This window comes from Engystomops pustulosus, chromosome 5 (assembly GCF_040894005.1).
Source record: "Engystomops pustulosus chromosome 5, aEngPut4.maternal, whole genome shotgun sequence".
NCBI classification, from domain to species: Eukaryota; Metazoa; Chordata; class Amphibia; order Anura; family Leptodactylidae; genus Engystomops; species Engystomops pustulosus.
Window position 1 is genome coordinate 137,416,303 of NC_092415.1, and position 20,138 is coordinate 137,436,440.

A 20,138-nucleotide genomic window follows, 5' to 3' on the forward strand; every position below is an offset into this window, starting at 1 on the left:
AGAAAAAAGAAAAGTTTTTTTTCGTTTAGAAAGGATTGAAAACAATTTGTTACATAATTGATGGATGTATAGGTGTCATGGGGACTTTCCTTGCAACTCTAGATTAGTACCATTGAAAATATATATCCCTTTCAGCAAGAAAATCCTAAACCAGGCCCATAAATGCAGCATGTGCATAGGGTGAATTTGTTAGAACAAACTTGCTTGTGGGCAACAGGCCTTAAAGGGGTTGTCAAGTTTGAACAAGCAAATCTTATTCTTTTTATAAATGAAAAGTAATACAATTTTCCAATGTACTTTCTGTATCAATTCCTCATGGAATGGTTATGTAACGTCACACATATTGTACCTGTGTGATACCACATGACCATGGACTGTGTTTTTTTGTCCACAGAAAGCAAAGATCTAGAAAATTGTGAGGAATTTATACAGATATATCTATATCATCCTCATGCTGCGAAGGCCATGTGCAATGATCTCTAATAGCCATCAGATGGCAGGCTATTAGAAATTATTGTAATATTGTTACTGCAGTAGTATTGCAGTATACAGCATTAGCAATCGGACCCTGCAGGGTTAAATTACCCTGGAGGGTATGAAATGATGGTGAAAAAAAAATGTAAAAAAAGTAAATCACCCCCCTTTCCTTAGCTCACATATAAAAGCAAATAAACATGTTTGGTATCGTTGCGTCAAAAATGTCCGAACTATCAAAATATAATAACAGTTTTTTTTACCCAGCGTTTAACCCCGTAATGGAAAATAGCGCTTCAAATCAAGTGCCATTTTGCTATTTTGAAAAAAAAAAAAAAATTCTTTAAAAAGTAATCAAAAGGCGGTATAGTCCTCAAAAGTTGCAAAAAATTACACCACCCGCAGCTCCGTACACTGAAATATTAAAAAGTTATTAGCGCCAGAACATGGCAAAATTATGGGGTTTTTTTTTGTGCAGGTGGTTTTAATTTTTGTAAATGTATGAAAACATTATAAAACCTATGTACATGTGGTATCTCCATGATCGTACCGACCCAAAGAATAAAGTAGACATGTCCTGTTGGGCGCTCAGTGAAAGCTGTAAAATCCAAGCCCACAAGAATATGGCACAAATGTGTTTTTTCATCATTTTCATTGCATTCAGAATTTCTTTTCCGCTTCCCAGTACACGGCATGGAATAATAAATACCATCATTATGAAGTGCAATTTGTTACAGAGAAAACAAGCCCGAACACAGCTCTTTACATGGAAAAGGAAAAAAGTTATATAGTTTTTGAAAGTGGGGAGTGAATAATGAAAAAGCAAAAACAAAAAAGGGCCCTTAAGGGGTTAATGAAAAGTTATACAATTTTCCAATTTACTAAGAATAGCATTTATTTGCTGAAACTGTAGAGCCCATTTAAGGTATTCTTTGCTCCTCCAGTGCATATAATTAAAGCGTAACTTCGATTCCATTGTAAAATTTACCAAATTGTCAAAAGCGATTCCCCTTTTACATACCTGGGTATCATACTCTTCAGTCTTCTTTTCAGATTCACTGCAGGTTCCAAACTATGAACACAAAAAATCAATAAATTCATTGTTAAAACAAAACCATCCATCTATAAGCACTGAATGAAACCTCAAGATCCTTAAATCAGAGTGACAAGCTTGTCACAAGCCTAGATACTTTAAAACCAGTCACAGTTTCAGAATAGAAGAGTAAACTATTTTTTTTTATCTTCCTAAATGCCTAAATAAACCTTTCAATACAATTCTTGTATTTTCTTCTCTGGTGTGTTTTTGGGAGGGAAAGCAGATCTAGGCTACCTGCACACCGTAGAGGCTGGGGGACAGGGAGTAACAACATAACAAAGTTAAAGTAACAACAAAGCCTCAGTTCACACCTGCATTTGAGCTTTCTGCAATACTCTACATTTAAAGAGGCATTCCTGCGAAGACAAGATTCTTAAATATACCCAGGATAACAAAATAACATATTCTCCAATTCATTGTTATTAACAAAAGTACAGGATTTTACAAATATAATTCCAAACTGTCTCTATCAGTGCTGATGTTTACAATCTTGGTTGCCCCTGGATCTGACTATAAATCTTCTGACTATGGTCGGGTTGTTATCGGGAATAACTTCTCTTTTCTGCACACTGCAATGCTCTCTGCCTCCTGCCCTTCCCTCCCTGCTTTAAAAAAAACATATCAGACACGGGCACTTCCTGCTGGCAAGCAGAAGTGTTCAGACTTACGCTACTAGTTACAGGTAAGATAAGGTCTTTATCTGGGATTGAAGCTGACTGTGTGAGTTATAGGTTAGATAGCAGAGCTGAGAGTATCATTGTGTTTTATAACCTCTCTAATCTGTCTCCTCTCTCTTTTTCTATGTGTTCTATGCTAGTAGAATGTTCAGAAGCTAAATTAAAGTCTAGATAAACCCTGAACCATTATAATCTCAGCACATTGTCAGCACACAGCACCTCATAGTGCAGAGGAATCATGAAAAGTCTGGCTGTGCTATTATAACCTTTGGTCACATGTTTAGGCTCTGCCATAATAATTTACCTTGATTATGGGTGTCAGACCTCTCCATTGGAATGTGATTTTCAAGGCTTTCTTAACCTTCCACACCTGAGAAAAGAACAAAGGCAATTAATTTGTCTTGCTTAGTAAAGTACAAGTACTACGCTTCAAGTACTACATAAGATATATACTCAGACACTTAAAAAAACTGTTAAATGAACATCGTTGATCAACAATTTACAAATTTGATCATCTTGTGCGATACTAATACAGTTCCTAAGATACAGCATTTATACAGTCAAGGTACTGTTCCACTTCAATTGAGATTGCTTCAATGTGAAGCTACAGTACTGTGACCAGACTTCATGCAGACAAATAGATAACATTTAACATATTTAATGTAATTGAAGTGCAACAGTGAGGCAGACAACATGGTCCTTTCAGCCAAGAATAATGGAAACCCTAAGAAATGCTAAAAGGTGGAGAGCCTGTGGTAGATACTATCTGGCATTCTCAGGAACACGTCCTGGAGAGGAAATCTTGCATCTGCTACAGTAAAGACATTTCTATAACCATAAAGCAATAAAGAAAATTAAACTTAAAGAGGTTTTCTGTGACCAGCATAATGATGAGCTGTTCCTAGATAGGGATATCAACATCAGGTCCAAAATGTTTTGACTGGTGACATCTGTATGATGTGACTGGGGCCTCTACTTTATCTTTGGTTATGTATCTACACATACTTTTACTTGGAAGACTATCAACATGTGGATCCTAGAAAACCATTTAGGAATGTATTATATGTCATTGAGCTGCATTTGCCATTTTTTTTTTAAAAAAGGACATATTAAATGACAGACTAATGGCAAACCATTGCTAAGATAAAAAGTGTTAAGACTAACCTCAATAACAGCTCCAATCCCAGCAGGAATCAATACCAGTAAGCTGGTTTGCTCATCCAGAAGGAAAAGGAAAATTACCACAGTACTAAAGCAACGCCACAATACTGCAAAGAAAGAGAAAATGCTTAGCTTACCTTTAAATAGAATACCAGTATTCCAAAATGTATCTCCCTTACTGTTGGTGCTTTTATCTACATCACAAAATAGTCATAAGGCTTCCTGAAGGTCATGCTTGATTTCAAGGAAGCTGCCTTACAGGGTAGCAAAAAGAGACGTGGTTTTCCTCATCTCATGCTGGAAAGGAGGACTTGGGCCCCTTTCACAATGGGTCTTTTCAGACTTGCATTTTTTTTCACGCACACACGCGCTTTTTTTTTACGTGCGTTTAAATCTCGACATGCTCTACTTTTGCGAGTCACGTGAAAAACGCACCATACAAGTCTATGGAGATGCATCAAAAACGCATTGCACTCTGAGACACTTGCAAGTGCAATGCGTTTTTCACGCATCAATTGCCATAGAAAAGATAGAGCTCAGTCCTGAGTCCATTTCACGCGCATTTTCTGCGCGTGAAAAACGCATTGAAATTGCATTGAAAACGCGCATGAAAAACTGAGTCACTGAACAAACTCTGACTGAAAACTGATTGCACTCTGATGCAAAATGTGCGTTTTTCACTGACCAAACCCTGATCGCACCCTGATCAAACTCTGACGTGATCTGCAACGCAAGTGTGGAAGGGGCCTTAATAAGCAAAGTCTCCGTAAGGAGAAATTTTACTTTCCAACCCTAGTCAAAAGCCTCTCACTAAGCCAAACTAGTTCCTTACGCTGTATTGAAGAGATGCAATAAAGTCAAAACAGTGCTGTCTACAGTTGGGAGTCTGTTCCTTCTGGAATATACTGGTTTGGTGTCAATCCCGCATCATGTCATAAGGCTTCCTGCACGTCATGCTTGATGTCAAGGGAGTTGCCTTACAAGGTAGCAAAAAGAGCCATGGTTTTCCTTATCCCATCCTGGAAAGCTAATTTGCATATTTTTCAATAATATTCAGAAGCATATTTTGGGGGACTATGAGTAAAATGATCAGCTTTTAAAAACCACAAAGAATAAACATGCAGTGATAGGCTGAGCAGAAGACAAAAGTATTAGCTCACTGCTTCAACACTGTGCTGCTTCTGCCTAGAACAGCTTTTAAATGGGTCAGTCATGAATTACATTTTTTTTCTTTTTGCTAGCAACTAGAGTTGAGAGAGGGACCTGCACCAACAGATATTTCTGACAATACGAAAGGAGGGTTTAATCGAAAACTCATACTGTAGAGTGGAAACATTATAAGTATACCTTTTCTCAGAAACTGTGTCCTAAATACAGAGAGATCTTCATTTTTATTTATATGTTGCAGAGCATTTCACTGTACCAGATGTGTCCGAAAAGACCCGGGCACCCTCTCTTGCACCATTTTACTAGCAATTTCCACCAACTCATTTAAAAATGTCCTGCTAAGTAAATGGGAGAGCACAGTAGATCTAATGGACCTGCCAAAATGTTACTGTATATACTGGCGTATAAGACTACTTTTTAACCCCTTAAAATAATGGCTACAGTGGGGGGTCGTCTTATACGCCGGATATACGGGGGCCGCACTGTGTGAGGTGTTTTTTTCCCCCGTCAGCGCGCAGAGAGCCGCTTCCTGGGACCGCCGCGCATGCGCGGCAGTCCGCCTCTCACAGTCATTAGAAGAGGCTTAGTACGCGCTGACGGGGCGGCGCGCTGTATGCTAATGCAGCCGTCCTGTCACAGTGGTCGGCGTCACAGAGCTGGGGGGTCACAGTCGGCACTTACAGAAGCATGTCGGATCTTCATTAATATAGCAGCTTACAGTTATGATCACCAGGCACTTGCTCTCTTGTTTGTTTTGCAAAGTTTTAAGCAGACTTTTTTTCATTTGGGAGAGGGGTAGTCTTATACAGTGAGTATATACCAAATTCTATATTTTTAGGGCAGAAGTTGGGGGTCGTCTTATACGCCCAGTCGTCTTATACGCCGGCATATACGGTACTTTACATATAAGCAGAATAAAGATTCCGCAGTATTCAGGTCACTTGTTTTCTTTAGAAAGGCATACTTATAATGCAGACACTTAAGCCATATGTTTCATTTTTTTTAAAAACACAGCAACTGACATTTGAGTTCATTTGAGCCTCCTCTATGAAACAGAATAGAGAGCCATTATGTAAACTAACAGACACACACACATGTTCTTTCAAGTATATATTTTCTCTATAGCTGGAGGGGAAATGCTTGGTTGGTTCTGACTACCCAAGAAGATTTTGCAGTTGGGGAATCTCCTTAACCCCTTAAGTCCCATTTTTTTGATTCTGAATGAGAAGAAAGAACAAAAAAGACAACCGAAGAGGACGGCGCCTCGTGTGATAACGTTTAAACGGTTTGTTTCCAGGTAAGAAATAGGAGGTGCTCACCTGGTAGCCACTTGGCTAATTGCAGATATAGATGTGGGGATCTCCGTTAACCTTATTGGTGAATCCTTCTTAGGGTTACCTCAGCAGCTTCCCAAGCGCTCCAAATACCGGTATCCGTTGGAACCGTAAGCACGAGAGTTGAGTAAAACGAAGAAAGTGGCGCTGTCACAGTGTAACCGGGGAGCAGGCAGAGCACCCACATCCGAGCATCACCTCCATCCTCAGCCACGTACAGTATTGGTCTGATGAAGGGTCATCCCGAAACGCGTAACCAATGTACTAATGTTTGAAACCAAATTTTAATCATTCACAATAAATTTAAACCAGCTTTTATACCAATCCGTGTTTTGGTAAAAATTCTCTGGGTTACAAGCGCACCCATCCACAGCGCCACTTTCTTCGTTTTACTCAACTCTCATTTTTTGGATTCTGACTTGCGTCTCTTTATATGGTTATAACTTTTGAACACTGTTACTTATCAAAGCGATTCTGAGATTGTTTTTCCCCCCACATGTTGTACTTCATTTTAGTGGTAAATTTTGGCAGATAAGTTTTGCGTTTATTTACAGAAAAAAAGAAAAACATGATGAATTTTTAGAAAAATTTGCCATTTTCGAAATCACTGCGTTTTCAGGCAGATAGATTTACCACCTAAATAACTTGCCGAATAACATTTCCCATATGTCTACTTCACATTTTCATAATTTTTGAAATGTTTGGATAATTTATTTTGACGTCACGCGGCTTACAAATCGAATCGCGATTTTCCGTATTTTCAGAATTTACTATTTTGGGGATAAATACTGTTTGAAATTAAATTTTCCATATTTAGCATTAAAACCACCTTATAGAACCAACCCATTTTCAAATCTGCACCCCTCAAGCTATCAGAAACAGCATTTACAAAGATTGTTAACCCCTTGAGATCTTCATAGTAATTGAATCAAAATGGCTGTGAAATTTAGAATGGTCAAATTGTGCCGGTTGTACGTTCATTTAGCCCTAAAATTTACACATTTCCAAAAGATAAAAATAGAAAACCCACCATAAAATTTGTTCTACAATTTCTCCTGAGTGCAGAGACCCCCCATATGTCACCATTACTTGTGTTATGGGTGCACAGCGAGGCGCAGAAGGGAAGGAGGGACCTGCAGCTGCCAGGATTTTAGTTTCCTCATTGGTCCCTTTTGAAGGCTATAAAATTTTCGCTTTTCCGTTATTGGGGCCATGTGATGGCATTCTTTTTGCTGGATGAGATGCTTTTTCCAGTGTTACCATTTTGGGGTTGGTATCACATATTTTTGAAAATTTAGGAACTTTTTTTGAGGTCACGAGTAGAAAAGCATCAATTCTGTACTTTTGTTTTTCCGTTTTTTTTTTCGTGTTCACCGTATAGCATAATAATCATGTTATCTTTATTCTATGGGTCGATACGATTACGCGGATACCAGACATGAATGTTTTTTCTTATGTTTTACTAAATTTGCCAAATAAAACCCTAATGTGGGGAAAAATCTATCATTTTTGCATCGCCGTCTTCCAAGTGGCATAACATTGTTACGTTTTTGGCTACAGAGCTAGTTGATGGCTTGTTTTTTGCGGGACTTGTTGTACTTTGCAGCAGTATAATTCTGGAGTACATATATTTTGTTGATCATAATTTTTGGCGGGTTTTTAAATTTTTTTTTACGGCGTTCATCATATGTGTTCAATAGTTATTTTGTTTTATTCTACGGATTGTTACTGACGCGGTGATACTATATATGTGGGGTTTGTGTTACGATTTAGACTTTTTTGAGCGTTATATGTTTCTTTATATGTTTTGGGGCTTATGGGCATTTTTAGTGATTTATAAAGTTGACCGCGGCATTTAACGGGTTAAACACCCGCGATCGGAGCCCACTCCAACCGCGGGTGTTAGCCGGGGATGTCAGCAGTAGATTACCGCTGAAATCCCGCGACCGCCAATGCCGGTTCGGCTCCTGTGCAGAGCTGAATCGGCATCGTCTCTGCGCAGTAGCTGTACTGCGCTGAGCGCTATTCGCGGGACTCAGCGCAATACAGCTACGGTGCAGAGCGCTAAGGGGTTAAAAAGGGAACCTGTCACCACATTTTTCACAAATACAGCTAGTGGCTGAGCCTGAAATCACAATATGCCTTTAAGGATGATGGGGAGGAGTATAAGTCCATGGAGGCATGCTGTGATTTTATCTGATCAGATATATGAATGGGGTATCGTCTACCAATGTTAGCAGGCTAAAGGACCTTCGATTATGTCACCCTGGTCACATGACATACTTTGCTGATGCTGAGAAGGCATGGGGAGGAGCTGCTGGATTCAGCCCGAGTAAGCCACACCCCATCTAACTCACTCTAGACCTGCTATATTCAAGGTAAAGTTGATTACATGTGGATCTGAGGAAACAATTTTTAGCTAAAAGAAGGGTATCAGTCAGTTAATAGGGTTGTATGGGAACCTGCCACTAGCTGTATTTGTGAAAAATGTGGTGACAAGTTATCTTTAAAAAGAGACACTTAAATGATATTTCCCCTTTTATTATATGTCTAGGCCCTCCTCCAGTACGTAAAAGTCAGTAGGTGGCAAGTCTTCTGGCATACAAGGCATGGAAATTAACTGGCATATGGCCTCTGCAGTTACACAAGAAATGCAGCAGAGGGAAAGTGTTTTTCCTGGAGTGTCTTTTTAGGCTCCTTATCACCTCTCTGACTAAGATGTTTCAAGGGGTTACAGTATTTTCATTGCCAAAAATTGGAGCTTTTAACATATTGTTAAAAGCGCTTTACAGGGCAAAGCCTAGATATGCCCTAGATATCTTCAAATAGTTAATGGCAACCCATTGCAGCATTTTATTACCTGAAAGCATATTCCCTTTTCAACATTAAAATTAACTGTATTAACAGGAACAGTAACCCATACCTGCTTTGGTTGACATTCCAACCATATTCTTCTTCTTTTTCCAAAAACTGATGTCATTTTTAAATGCAAGAAAATCAAATAAAAGCTGCAATGTAGAACACAAATATATAATATTAAGTAAATGCAAGCCAAAATTCTCTTAAAGCGGTTTCATTTCATTAATTGAAGGCTAGAATGGATTATTTAAAAGCAATAGGTCACCCACCAGACATCCTAAACAGACATTGGGACACATTTGCTAAGGCCCTTGCACCAGTTTTCTGGCTGACTTTGCACATTATTTTAGAAGCAAACTGCTTGCACAGGTATTTAAGAAGTGTCTGCACCACAAACGTGTGGCATGCGACCATATTGTGGCACTGCTGCACTAGACATCATGCAACACAAATTAGGGGGCATTCTGGTGCTCAGTCGGACTGTGTGCCCGATTTATCAAGCAAAGTCCGAAAGAGTTGTGTTGCCAGCCCTACGTTAAAGGTACACCACAAAAAAAAAATTGGTGCACTGCAGGGAGCAGATTCATGAAAAACGGGCACCAGAAATCAGGAATCTGGCCCACCCTGCATTATACACAGGCAAACTGCATTTAGTGCAGTTTGAACTACTCTTCGTAAATGTGCCCTGTTGTCTGTTATCAATCGGTTGTAATATTGTGTTGGGGGTAGGGGGAATGATAGCTTACAAGTACTACTACCCACATGATTCCTCATCTAATTATCATATAGTGCGAGTATGGGCCAGAGTCCCAGTCTTGCAATGGCACCCACTACAGCAAAATACTAAAATTATCTTGGAGATATCAAAATTTGTAAACAAGACTGGCTGACTTAACTATGACCAGCTTTAAAAGGTACATTGCTCCTATTAGGCTACATTCAAATGGATCTGTGCCTGGCCAGCATGCTGGAGAGGAGGCTCCACAGGGATGTATGCCACGCGGCCTTACAAACGGAGAAAGATAGGACATGTCCTTGTCCGGAGCGGTACTGTGCCACAAGTGTGCGGCACTGTATTGCTTTGCCCCTATTGCCATCTATGGGGACATATATACAGCCAGAAGCTTGCGGCCATATATACAGTAGTGTGAAGGCAGCCTTAAACTGATGAGACAAATTAATCACAGCTTTGCCCCACTTTATTTTTGGCTGCCCTGAGTTTCCTCTGTCAAGGAAAATATGGCAGTTTTTACCATACTTTTCTAAAGTAAAAAAGTAATATAATTTATTGTACTACAGGCAGTCCCCAGGTTACGTATAGGACAGGATCTGTACGTTTGTTTTTAAGTTGAATTTGTATGCAAGTCAGAAGTGTATACTTTATAATTGTAACCCCAGTCAAATATTTTTTGGTCTCTGTGACAATAGGAGCTTAATGAAAATAGGTGTTGTGTGTGGCAAATGTGAACTATTATGCCTATATTATTAAGGGAAAAAAGATCAACTTACATGAAAAGCTGCCACAAAAAAGGTGAGTGCGAGAAAATAAAGGTTGGTGTCCACAAAAATCCCTTTTACTTCATCCGCGTCTTTTTCAGAAAAACCTGTCGAATGCATAAGGATATCACATAATATATATAAACATCATAAATTTTTTTAACCGACTTAAAGAGGACCTGTCACCCAAAATTTTGGCACTAGGAGCTGCATACTAAAGTAAGCAGCACCTAGTGCTTGAACAAACGCTGCAGCAATAGAAGGATAGCGTTATTGGAAACTTGGGGTAACGTTATCTAACACTGCGGTGGGGTACAATGTAATCGTCGGACCGCCCCGCTCGCTCCATAGGGTGGCTGTGAATGCAGCACATCATGCGGCAGTCACCACCCCTAACCACGCCCCAGTGATAGATCCTTCTAACACTGCGGCGTTTGTTCAAGCACTAGGAGCTGCTTACTGTAGTAAGCAGTTCCTAGTGCCGAAATTTTGGGTGACAGGTCCTCTTTAAATCATATAGTAAAACATTAACTTTTTACAATCTGTTTTCATTTTCTCATTGTAGATCTTTACTTTGATTTTCCATCTACGACTGTGGGAGCTGTCATTTTGCCTGAGCTCTAGTAACAGCAGTTAGTGATATACTTTATAGTAGCCTTGTGGCCAAAGATAGCAATAGACTGAAGCAGACAGTTTTCCAGGCATGCTCTTGGCAGATAAGAATGTAGATAAGCTGTAATATTATTGATTTTCAATAGTGGGGTACATACTAGAGTCTTCTATAGACTAGATCCCCGTTTGTAATGTAAAGGAGAGGCAGTGCTACATAGAAAATCCATACAGAATTAGCAAGTGTCAGACTATTATTAACCCCTTAACGACTTGGCCTTTTTTAGTTTTTTCACTTCCATTTTTCACACCCCACCTTCAAAAATCTATAACTTTTTTATTTTTCCACATAAAGAGCTCTGTTATGGCTTATTTTCTGCGTAACAAATTGCACTTCGTAGTGACGGTATTTAATATTCCATGGCGCGTACTGGGAAGCGGGAAAAAAATTCCAAATGCAGTGAAAATGGTGAAAAAACACATTTGCGACGTTTTCTTGTGGGCTTGGATTTCACAGCTTTCACTCTGCGTCCCAAATGACATGTCTACTTTATTCTTTGGGTTGCTACGATCACAGGGATACCACATTTGTACAGGTTTTATAATGTTATCATACATTTAAAAAAATTAAAACCTCCTGTACAAAATTTTTTTTTTTGATTTTGCCATCTTCTGGCGCTAATAACTTTTTCATACTTTGGTGTACGAAGCTGTGGGTGGTGTCATTTTTTGCGACTATTGATGGCGTTTTCATTGCTATCATTGTTAGGACTGTGCTACCTTTTGATCACTTTTTATTAATTTTTTTATATTTTCCAAAATGGCAAAAAAATGTCATTTTTGACTTTGGACGCTATTTTCCGTTACGGGGTTAAACGCAGTGAAAAACCGTTATAATATTTTGATAGATCGGACATTTTCGGACGCGGTGATACCTAATGTGTTTATGATTTCTACTGTTTATTAATATTAATATCCGTTCTAGGGAAAGGGGGGTGATTTGAATTTTTAGGTTTTTTTAATATAATTTTTTTTTTTTAACTTTTTTTAACTTTTACTTTAACTATTTTTCAGACTCCCTAGGGTACTTTAACCCTAGGTTGTCTGATCGATCCTACCATATACTGCCATACTGCAATATGGCAGTATATGGGGATTTTACTCCTCATTCATTACAATGTGCTGATAGCACATTGTAATGAATAGGTTAAAACGAGACAGCTTCGGGCCTTCGTGAGGCCCGATGCTGTCATGGCAACGGATCACCGCTCCCCGTGACGTCATCGGGGAGCGGAGATCCGCGCCAAGATGGCGGCGCCCAGGCGGCGCCATCTTTTTGAAGCCTCCGGCAGCATTGCCGGAGGCGATCGCGGTGAAAGCACCCGCGATCGGTGCTAGCACCGATCGCGGGTGTTACCGGTAAGCCTTTGCTGCAATATGCAGCAAAGACTTACCGGCTATGGAGAGGGCTCGGCCCGCGAGCCCTCTCCATGCACCGGGACCCGGCGCGCGCCGTACTAGTACGGCGCGCGTCGGGAAGGGGTTAAAGACTGTGCATGACGGTTCTGCTCCATTCATCTCTATGGAGCCGACGGAGATCACAGAGCTTGGCACTCAGCAATTTCCGTTGGCTTCATTGAAATGTATGGATCAGAGCGGTCATGCACAGCTGTCTGCGAGGGGTCCAACTTAAAGGGGTATTCCGGGAATATGAACGTCTGACACAAAAACCCATGATGATATAAATAAATGAATACAACAATACTCAGTGTCATTAGTCACAAAACAGAGCTAAAATAATTTGATTTTATGATTTACAAAGTTTATGGCCTCTCTAAAGTAGGTGGAGTTATCACTAAGATGGCTGCCACTGGTAACTACAAGTTGCATGATCCTTTGGTTCTCAGTAACTCCTCCTACCTCTTATGCTCTGCTAACAGTGATGATATAACAGACTTGCTTGCTTTGTTACCATAGTAATGACGTGTAACTGCCATCACCACAACACTGACCATACTGGATGCACTTCAACCAACCAGCAACAGCCAAACATAGTGGTGATCACATGACCTTCCCAGGCAGGTGATGGACATGTGATGTGAACATGTGACCGGCGGCCATCTTCTGTTCTGCAACGGACTGCGCGGAGGAAATTAGCGGACAGATTAAAGGGCCAGTAGCATTTTAATTCTTCATTACAGTCTATGTCAGCAGCATTTTCTGCTAAGCGGAGCAAAATTTTAAATAACAACTAATTACATATTAGCTTATATTTTGAGTGCCCATTTGTATATGAATTATGCTGATTCCTGGAATACCCCTTTAAGTACCTGGGACCCCATCGGACCCCTCGTTCTCATGATCTCTCTGGGTCTCATCAATGACACCCCCACTGATCAGCAAATTAGGCCCTATCCTGAGGATAGGGCCTAACTTAAGTTTGTGGGACAACCTCTTTAACCCTAGGGGTAAAAGAGATAATTGCAGGATACAGAATTTATAAAACTAGATTAAAAATCAACAACAAATTACTAAATAATGTGCATAAAAGAAAAAAAAAACGGTAATACTCTGATGATACATTCATTTTACTAATATGTAAACAGTTGAGCAAGCGAAAAAAAACCCATTAATTCTCTGCAACATGGGGTTTATAAATATATGAATGACATACCAAACTGCTGTAAGGAGTACACAGCATCTTGCATATGAATCCAAAAACGAAGTTTTCCCAAAGATATTTTGTCATATGACACGGTGAGAGGAAGCTCTGTTGTGGAACGGTTTATCATCTAAAGGAAGGATACAAGTCTTTGAATTAGAAATGAGACCCAGAAAATACTGAACATGCAAGGAATGTCCAAACAGTACATCCTAGTGATCCAGTAATTCCTTTGGTACCAACTACAGTCTATAAACAAAGCATTTGCTTTGCTGATGTAGCCTGGAGGAAGCCACATGATAATGAGAGGTAAAATCATGATGGACACTTCTTGTATAGAGATGTCATGAATGTCAATGTCACACTTAAAAGTTGCTCTTCAGTTAACCTTTGTAAAAACAACTACAGAAATTGCAATAAATCACATCCATTGTTTACTTGATGTTTTTATATAGAATAAGACCCTCCCAACATATAAACTAATTAATACAGCTGCCAACTGAGCACTGAACAAGTTGCAAAGACTCCCTTTGATATGTTGTAGGGCAGGTAATTTTAAGCCCTTTTGCAATTGGATTAGTTACCCAAATCTTGCTCCTTCCTCTTGTATTCTGCAGCCTCCCCCCTGTTGTTAGCAACTCCTCATATGGCTGTTGGTAGGAACATTCCGTCTTTACTGAGGAGCAGACTGGAGGTAAAGACACCCCCCCCTTATCTCTCCTCTCTCTACACTCAGCCGTTTTCCTCACAGCGCAGTGCTCCAGCATTCATCCATGTGCTGACAGAAGCCCTAACTAATGTAATAACCACACACCTACATTTATCTCTTCCTCAGTTTCCCTTACACTTGTATGTAAACAAATAATCCACACAGACACAAGCTGCAGATCGATCACAATCCCCCTCCCCCATCACCTCACACTTCACGGCAGGAGAGGAGAGACTCTCCATGTCTTCAAGCTGTCCCCTCATGTGCTGGGCCAACGACAGAGGGCCAACGACAGAGGGCCAACGACAGAGGGCCAACGACAGAGGGCCAACGACAGAGGGCCAACGACAGAGGGCCAACGACAGAGGGCCAACGACAGAGGGCCAACGACAGAGGGATACAGGCCTATAAACAGGCCTATAAAAGTCCATAGATACATTTGGTATATATTGCAGGAGCCATCTCAGTCATTAGGTAAAAATTAGAGGCACCTAAGAAATTATATGCACTTTGTATCCCTTAAATATTAACACAAAAGGCCTGCATAAAGAAATACACTGTCACAGTGTCACACTTTTACACGCCAAAAAGGCGCTCAATAAGAATGAAATATATTGGTTGCTTGTTTAAATTGCATTTTCTACCTCTCAATCTACACCATAAAGGAATAACTAAAGCCTTATGTTCACATGGCAGAAGAGAGTAACTTACCATCAAATCCTTCACTCGATTACTTAGCTGATCAATAAATAATATAGGAAGGTAGTGTACAGATTTTCCCAACTGTATCCTACAAGGAATAACATGTACATGCAAGTCAAATACACCAGATATAATCAACATAAAAATGAAGTCAATTATATGATTATGCTCTCTAGCCTTTAAAAGCCACTGTGTCATCTGAAAACTAGGTTTTTAGAAGACCAACTATTTAAAAAAATTCTCTATTTATGGCCTCAACCTGGGAGTAGCAGGTTGATGGGGGGAGTGAGCGCTACGCCCTATACATTCAGAAAGCAGTTGTGTGGTGTCGCCACTAGATTCTGTCAAGGTGCAGCAAGACACTGGGGGACAAAGACCTCTATGGGGGCTGTGATCCGGCCACTAATTATGGTCGGATCATGGGCCCTCATACAGTTATGCATGGTTTGCTTTATAAAATGTAGAGATAGCACATTGGGTTAATAATTGCCTTGCAGTAATGGGAGAGCAGCCTAAACCACCCCAAATTTTCAGCATAACAACATATGCAAGGCTACCTCACACTATATACAAGTAATGATTTTAAAGGAAACCTACCACGTAAAATAGAAGTTGTAAGCTTCAAATACCTAGCACCAGCTTAGGGTGAGCTGGTGCCGGAGCATATTTTCGTTATTGGCATAAACCGCTGTATTGCGGTTTAACCGGTTAAGGCCCTTTCCTGTTTTTTCATGTCCATTTTTTACTCCCCACCTTCAAAAATCTATAACTTTTTTATTTTTACACGTAAAGAGCTGTGTGACGGCTTGTTTTCTGCGCAACAAATTGCACTTCATAGTGATGGTGTTAAATATTCCATGCCATGTACTCGGAAGCGGGAAAAAAAATTCCAAATGCAGTGAAAAAGGTGAAAAAACCCATTTGCGCCATTTTCTTGTGGGCTTGGATATTACGTCTTTCACTGAGCGCCCCAAATGACATGTCTACTTTATTCTTTGGGTCGGTACGATTAAGGGGATACCAAATTTGTATAGGTTTTATAATGTTTTCATACATTTACAAAAATTAACCTGCTGTACAAAAATAATTTTTTTGATTTTGCCAACTTCTGGCGCCAATAACTTTTTTATACTTTGGTGTACGGAGCTGGGGGTGGTGTCATTTTTTGAGAAATTTGATAATATTTTCAATGATATAATTTTTAGGACTGTACAACCTTTTGATCACTTTTTATAGATTTTTTTATATTTTTCAAAATAGCTAAAAAGTGCCATTTTCGACTTTGGGTGCTATTTTCTGTTACGGGGTTAAACGCATTGAAAAACCGTTATCATATTTTGATAGATCGGGCATTTTCGGATGCGTCGATACCTAATGTGTTTATGATTTTTACTGTTTATTTATATTTATGTCAGTTCTAGGGAAAGGGGGGCGATTTGAAATTTTAGTTTTTTTTAAACTTTTTTTTTATTTTTACTATTTTTCAGACTCCCTAGGGTACTTTAACCCTAGGTTGTCTGATTGATCCTATCATATACTGCCATATTACAGTATGGCAGTATATGGGGATTTTCCTCCTCATTCATTACAATGTGCTATCAGCACATTGTAATGAAGGGGTTAAAACAAAATAGCCTCGGGTCTTCGGAAGACCCGAGGCTACCATGGAGACAGATCGCCGCTCCCCGATTAAGTCATGGGGAGCGGCGATCCCAGGTAAGATGGCGGCGCCCATGCGCCGGTATCTTTTTGAGGCTGCCAACAGCTTTGCCGGCAGCCATCGCTGTGATAACACCCGCGATTGGTGCTAGCACCGATCGCAGGTGTTACCGGTAAGCCTTTGCTGCAATATGCAGCAAAGACTTACCGGCTATGGAGAGGGCTCAGCCCGTGAGCCCTCTCCATGCAGCGCGACCCGACCGCTGCCGTGAATACACGGCGGGCGGTCGCAAACTGGTTAAACACTTTTTAATCTTTACATATGAAGCAGGAAGTGCCGGAGAGCCGGTGACGTCACGCGCGCATGGTCGTGCACTTGTTGCGCCGAAGCTGCTTCACATATAAAGATTTAAAAGTGTTTAAACCGCAATACAGAGGTTTATGACAATAACGAAAATATGCTCCGGAACCAGCTCACCCTAAGCTGGTGTTCGGTATTTGAAGCTTACAACTACTATTTTACAGGGTAGGTTTCCTTTAAGTAAAGCAATAGAAAGATCTTTCTGATACCAATTATGTGTCCAGAAGCAAAACATGATACCTACATTTTCATGTATCTATGAACATCGGCAGGCAGAGAGGAACCATCAAAAATGAAATCCTCGACCATAACATTCAATGTAAGTCGTGACCTCCAATGAGAGACAGGTTCATCCAAAGCATTTGATTCTTTCTTTTCCGTATCAATTTGCTTTTAAGACAAAAACAAACAAAATAAACGGAATGGGCTTTTTATTATAGGTAGCCATTTGACGAGACCATTTTTGTGAGCATACGTTTGCATTACCTTCTATTCCAGTGGTGGCGAACCTATGGCACGGGTGCCAGAGGTGGCACTCGGAGCCCTCTCTTTGGGCACCCAGGCGATCACCCAGCACAAAGGTCAACATTCAGGACTAAGGACCTGAATCAAGGAGGTGTGGACAGAGCTTGATTATCATTGTAGCCTCTTCTCCAGAACCATGATTCATCCTGTTAAGAGGACTTTAGAGGGAAACTACAATAACAATCCAAATTTCTCCTTCTTTCTCTTGTATTGGTGTCATCAGGGCGCCAATACGGTAATTGGTAAATTGGCATGCGGCACTTTGTGAAAAATATCTGGCTTTTGCTTGTAGTTTTGGCACTCCGTGCCTAAAAGGTTCGCCATCACTGTTCTATTCCTTATTTTGGAGGAATGGATAAAAAATACAATCATAACAATTAAAGGGGTATTCCCATCTGGGCATTTACATTTCAATTCATTCATTTGCTATATGTAAACATTTCTTCAATAGGATATTATTAAAAAAAATCTTCCTGTGTAAAGATAATTTCTCATAAATGTAGTCATGTTGTCCCTTAGAAACAAGATGGCTTCCTTGGATACGACCAACTCACATTTTGGCAGCAGTGGGCACACATGTGCTATTGAGTCCTGCCTGACTACATTGCTTCACCGTTCATGACTGCAGGACGTCTGTGGGACCTGCAGTTACTCCCGGACATTTCATATACAAAAACTTTGTTTCTTTGTGCAATTCCTCTAGCAAAGGTGGTCGTATCCAGGGACACAGTCTTGTTTCCAAGGGACCATATGACTATATTTATGAGAAATTATCTTCACATAAATGTTATTAAAAAAAAATTTCCTAACTGAAGAAATGTTTATATATGGCAGATTAATGAAACTGAATGTGAATGCAGAGAGGAGAATACCCCTTTAAGGTTTTATGGATAAGAATGATGAACCGTTAACATGTACCATGGCAATAATCTGCTGGGTCTCCATTGTTTCATATGAATTGGAGATAACGGAGATCACCATCAACTTTCAAATGAAGACCATTGAAGGCTTACCTTCACCTTCATTGAAAGAAATGTAATGACAATCACAGCTCAGTTTTCATTTTCCCACAGTAGGTTAAATATTAAATTAAAAAAAAAAAGTTAACTAACCCATATACTTACCTCCAGTTTAGTGTATAATATTCACAACTACTGGAGCCCATAGTATAAACTCACAAACCCCTCTAACATGAAACTGAAGTATAAAATGTCTGCTGGTCAGCCCTTATCCTGCCTGCTAAACATATAGGGAAATTAGATATAAACTCATAGTCAGAACCAATGACACGCATTATACAGGCTGGAATACAGATCTCTATTGGAGGGAGCTCTGGAGCCTGCTATTAGGTTATATTCACATGACCGTATAGGGTAGGTATATACGGCCGACGTATATGCATCCCCCATAGATGGCAATGGGCACACCGCGCCGTGCGGATCAATACGGTGCCACACTGTACAGTCCTGTAGCCAGGAGAAAGATAGGACATGTCACGCCATACATCGCTATGGAGAGGGGCGCCCCCTTCTCCTTTCCCCGGCGCCGACGTGTACCTGCCATGCTACGGTACGGTGGGCACACATCATGTAAATGTAGCCTAAGCCGAGTTTCTTCAGGTTTCCCCATGAAATAGTCTAAAATTTAGATCCCCTAGTGATGTTTACACAATAAAGATCTTTTTTATCCCCTTACTTCACAATTTTAACCAGTTTTATTGAAGTTTTAGCTTGTATAATCAGTGCAAGATAGGGCGGGGACTCTCTAACCAGATACGTTATAATCTCTCTACCTCTGTGAGATGTTATGTGCTGACAATGAGGTTAGATTATGAGGGTACAGGTTTATATACACTTTCATTTACCTTCTGAACATTGTACTAGTATCCGACACAGAGAGAGGAGACACCAGAAATGGTGATGGTTAGAAGGAAAATAGAAGCAATGACACTTCCTTTTTAGACAGTCCTATTTATTTCATGTGCTCAACTTATTATGAATGAACATGCAGAAAGAAATACTATAAAACTGAACAGCAAGGTAAATATAAAGTGGCCAATGCCTTACCTGTGTACCCGTCTCTCCTGTTATGAGATTTATCTCCTCAGGCTTAGGAATCATGTATGTAGTTAAGGGGCTCACTATATGCACCTGTTTGCCATCATGCCAGGGTAAAACCCCAGAATGGTGTAGAAATATATAGGCATATAACGTCCCATTATTTCTGGTTTTCTTTGGAACAGTGACATTCACAGTTCTGCAATAAAACATTAGGATAAAGTCATCAACATTATAGTAGATGTCAAAGCTTACTTACTGCCAAAAAAAAATGAGGAAGTTCAGAAATGTTTTTAAACATTTATCAGAGGAAATGTAGATCTATTTACATGGCACAATAACAGTTAAAGAGGATCTTTCATAAGGTACAACTCCTTTTTAGGATGTGGACCTGATCACTGGATCGCCATGACAGTGTCAAGGGTAAATTTCAACATGCCAACATGCACACGCAAGTTTAATGGCTAGGGACTGCCACAGCCCCTTTAAAAGGAACATCACAAATGGCCTCTTAAACCACTACGAGAATATTGTCAAGCAGCATAACACCTTCAAGTTTTGTTTCTTTCATGGTCTAGTGTGGTGGCAG

The 20,138-nt window shown here is 40.0% G+C and overlaps 1 protein-coding gene across 1 annotated transcript in view; it reads right to left on the bottom strand.

Moving 5' to 3' along the window:
• The window catches only part of CLPTM1L (CLPTM1 like), a 41,998-nt gene that overhangs the window by 8,649 nt on the left and 13,211 nt on the right, over window positions 1-20,138 (bottom strand). Inside the window, exons 4-12 of the mRNA XM_072153138.1 lie at window positions 19,559-19,748; window positions 17,212-17,357; window positions 14,957-15,035; window positions 13,549-13,666; window positions 10,278-10,372; window positions 8,833-8,917; window positions 3,412-3,515; window positions 2,552-2,617; window positions 1,496-1,546 (exon numbers count right to left, since the gene is read on the bottom strand). Of these exons, the coding sequence (XP_072009239.1) occupies window positions 1,496-1,546; window positions 2,552-2,617; window positions 3,412-3,515; window positions 8,833-8,917; window positions 10,278-10,372; window positions 13,549-13,666; window positions 14,957-15,035; window positions 17,212-17,357; window positions 19,559-19,748 (934 nt within the window). The remainder of the gene's footprint in view (window positions 1-1,495; window positions 1,547-2,551; window positions 2,618-3,411; window positions 3,516-8,832; window positions 8,918-10,277; window positions 10,373-13,548; window positions 13,667-14,956; window positions 15,036-17,211; window positions 17,358-19,558; window positions 19,749-20,138) is intronic.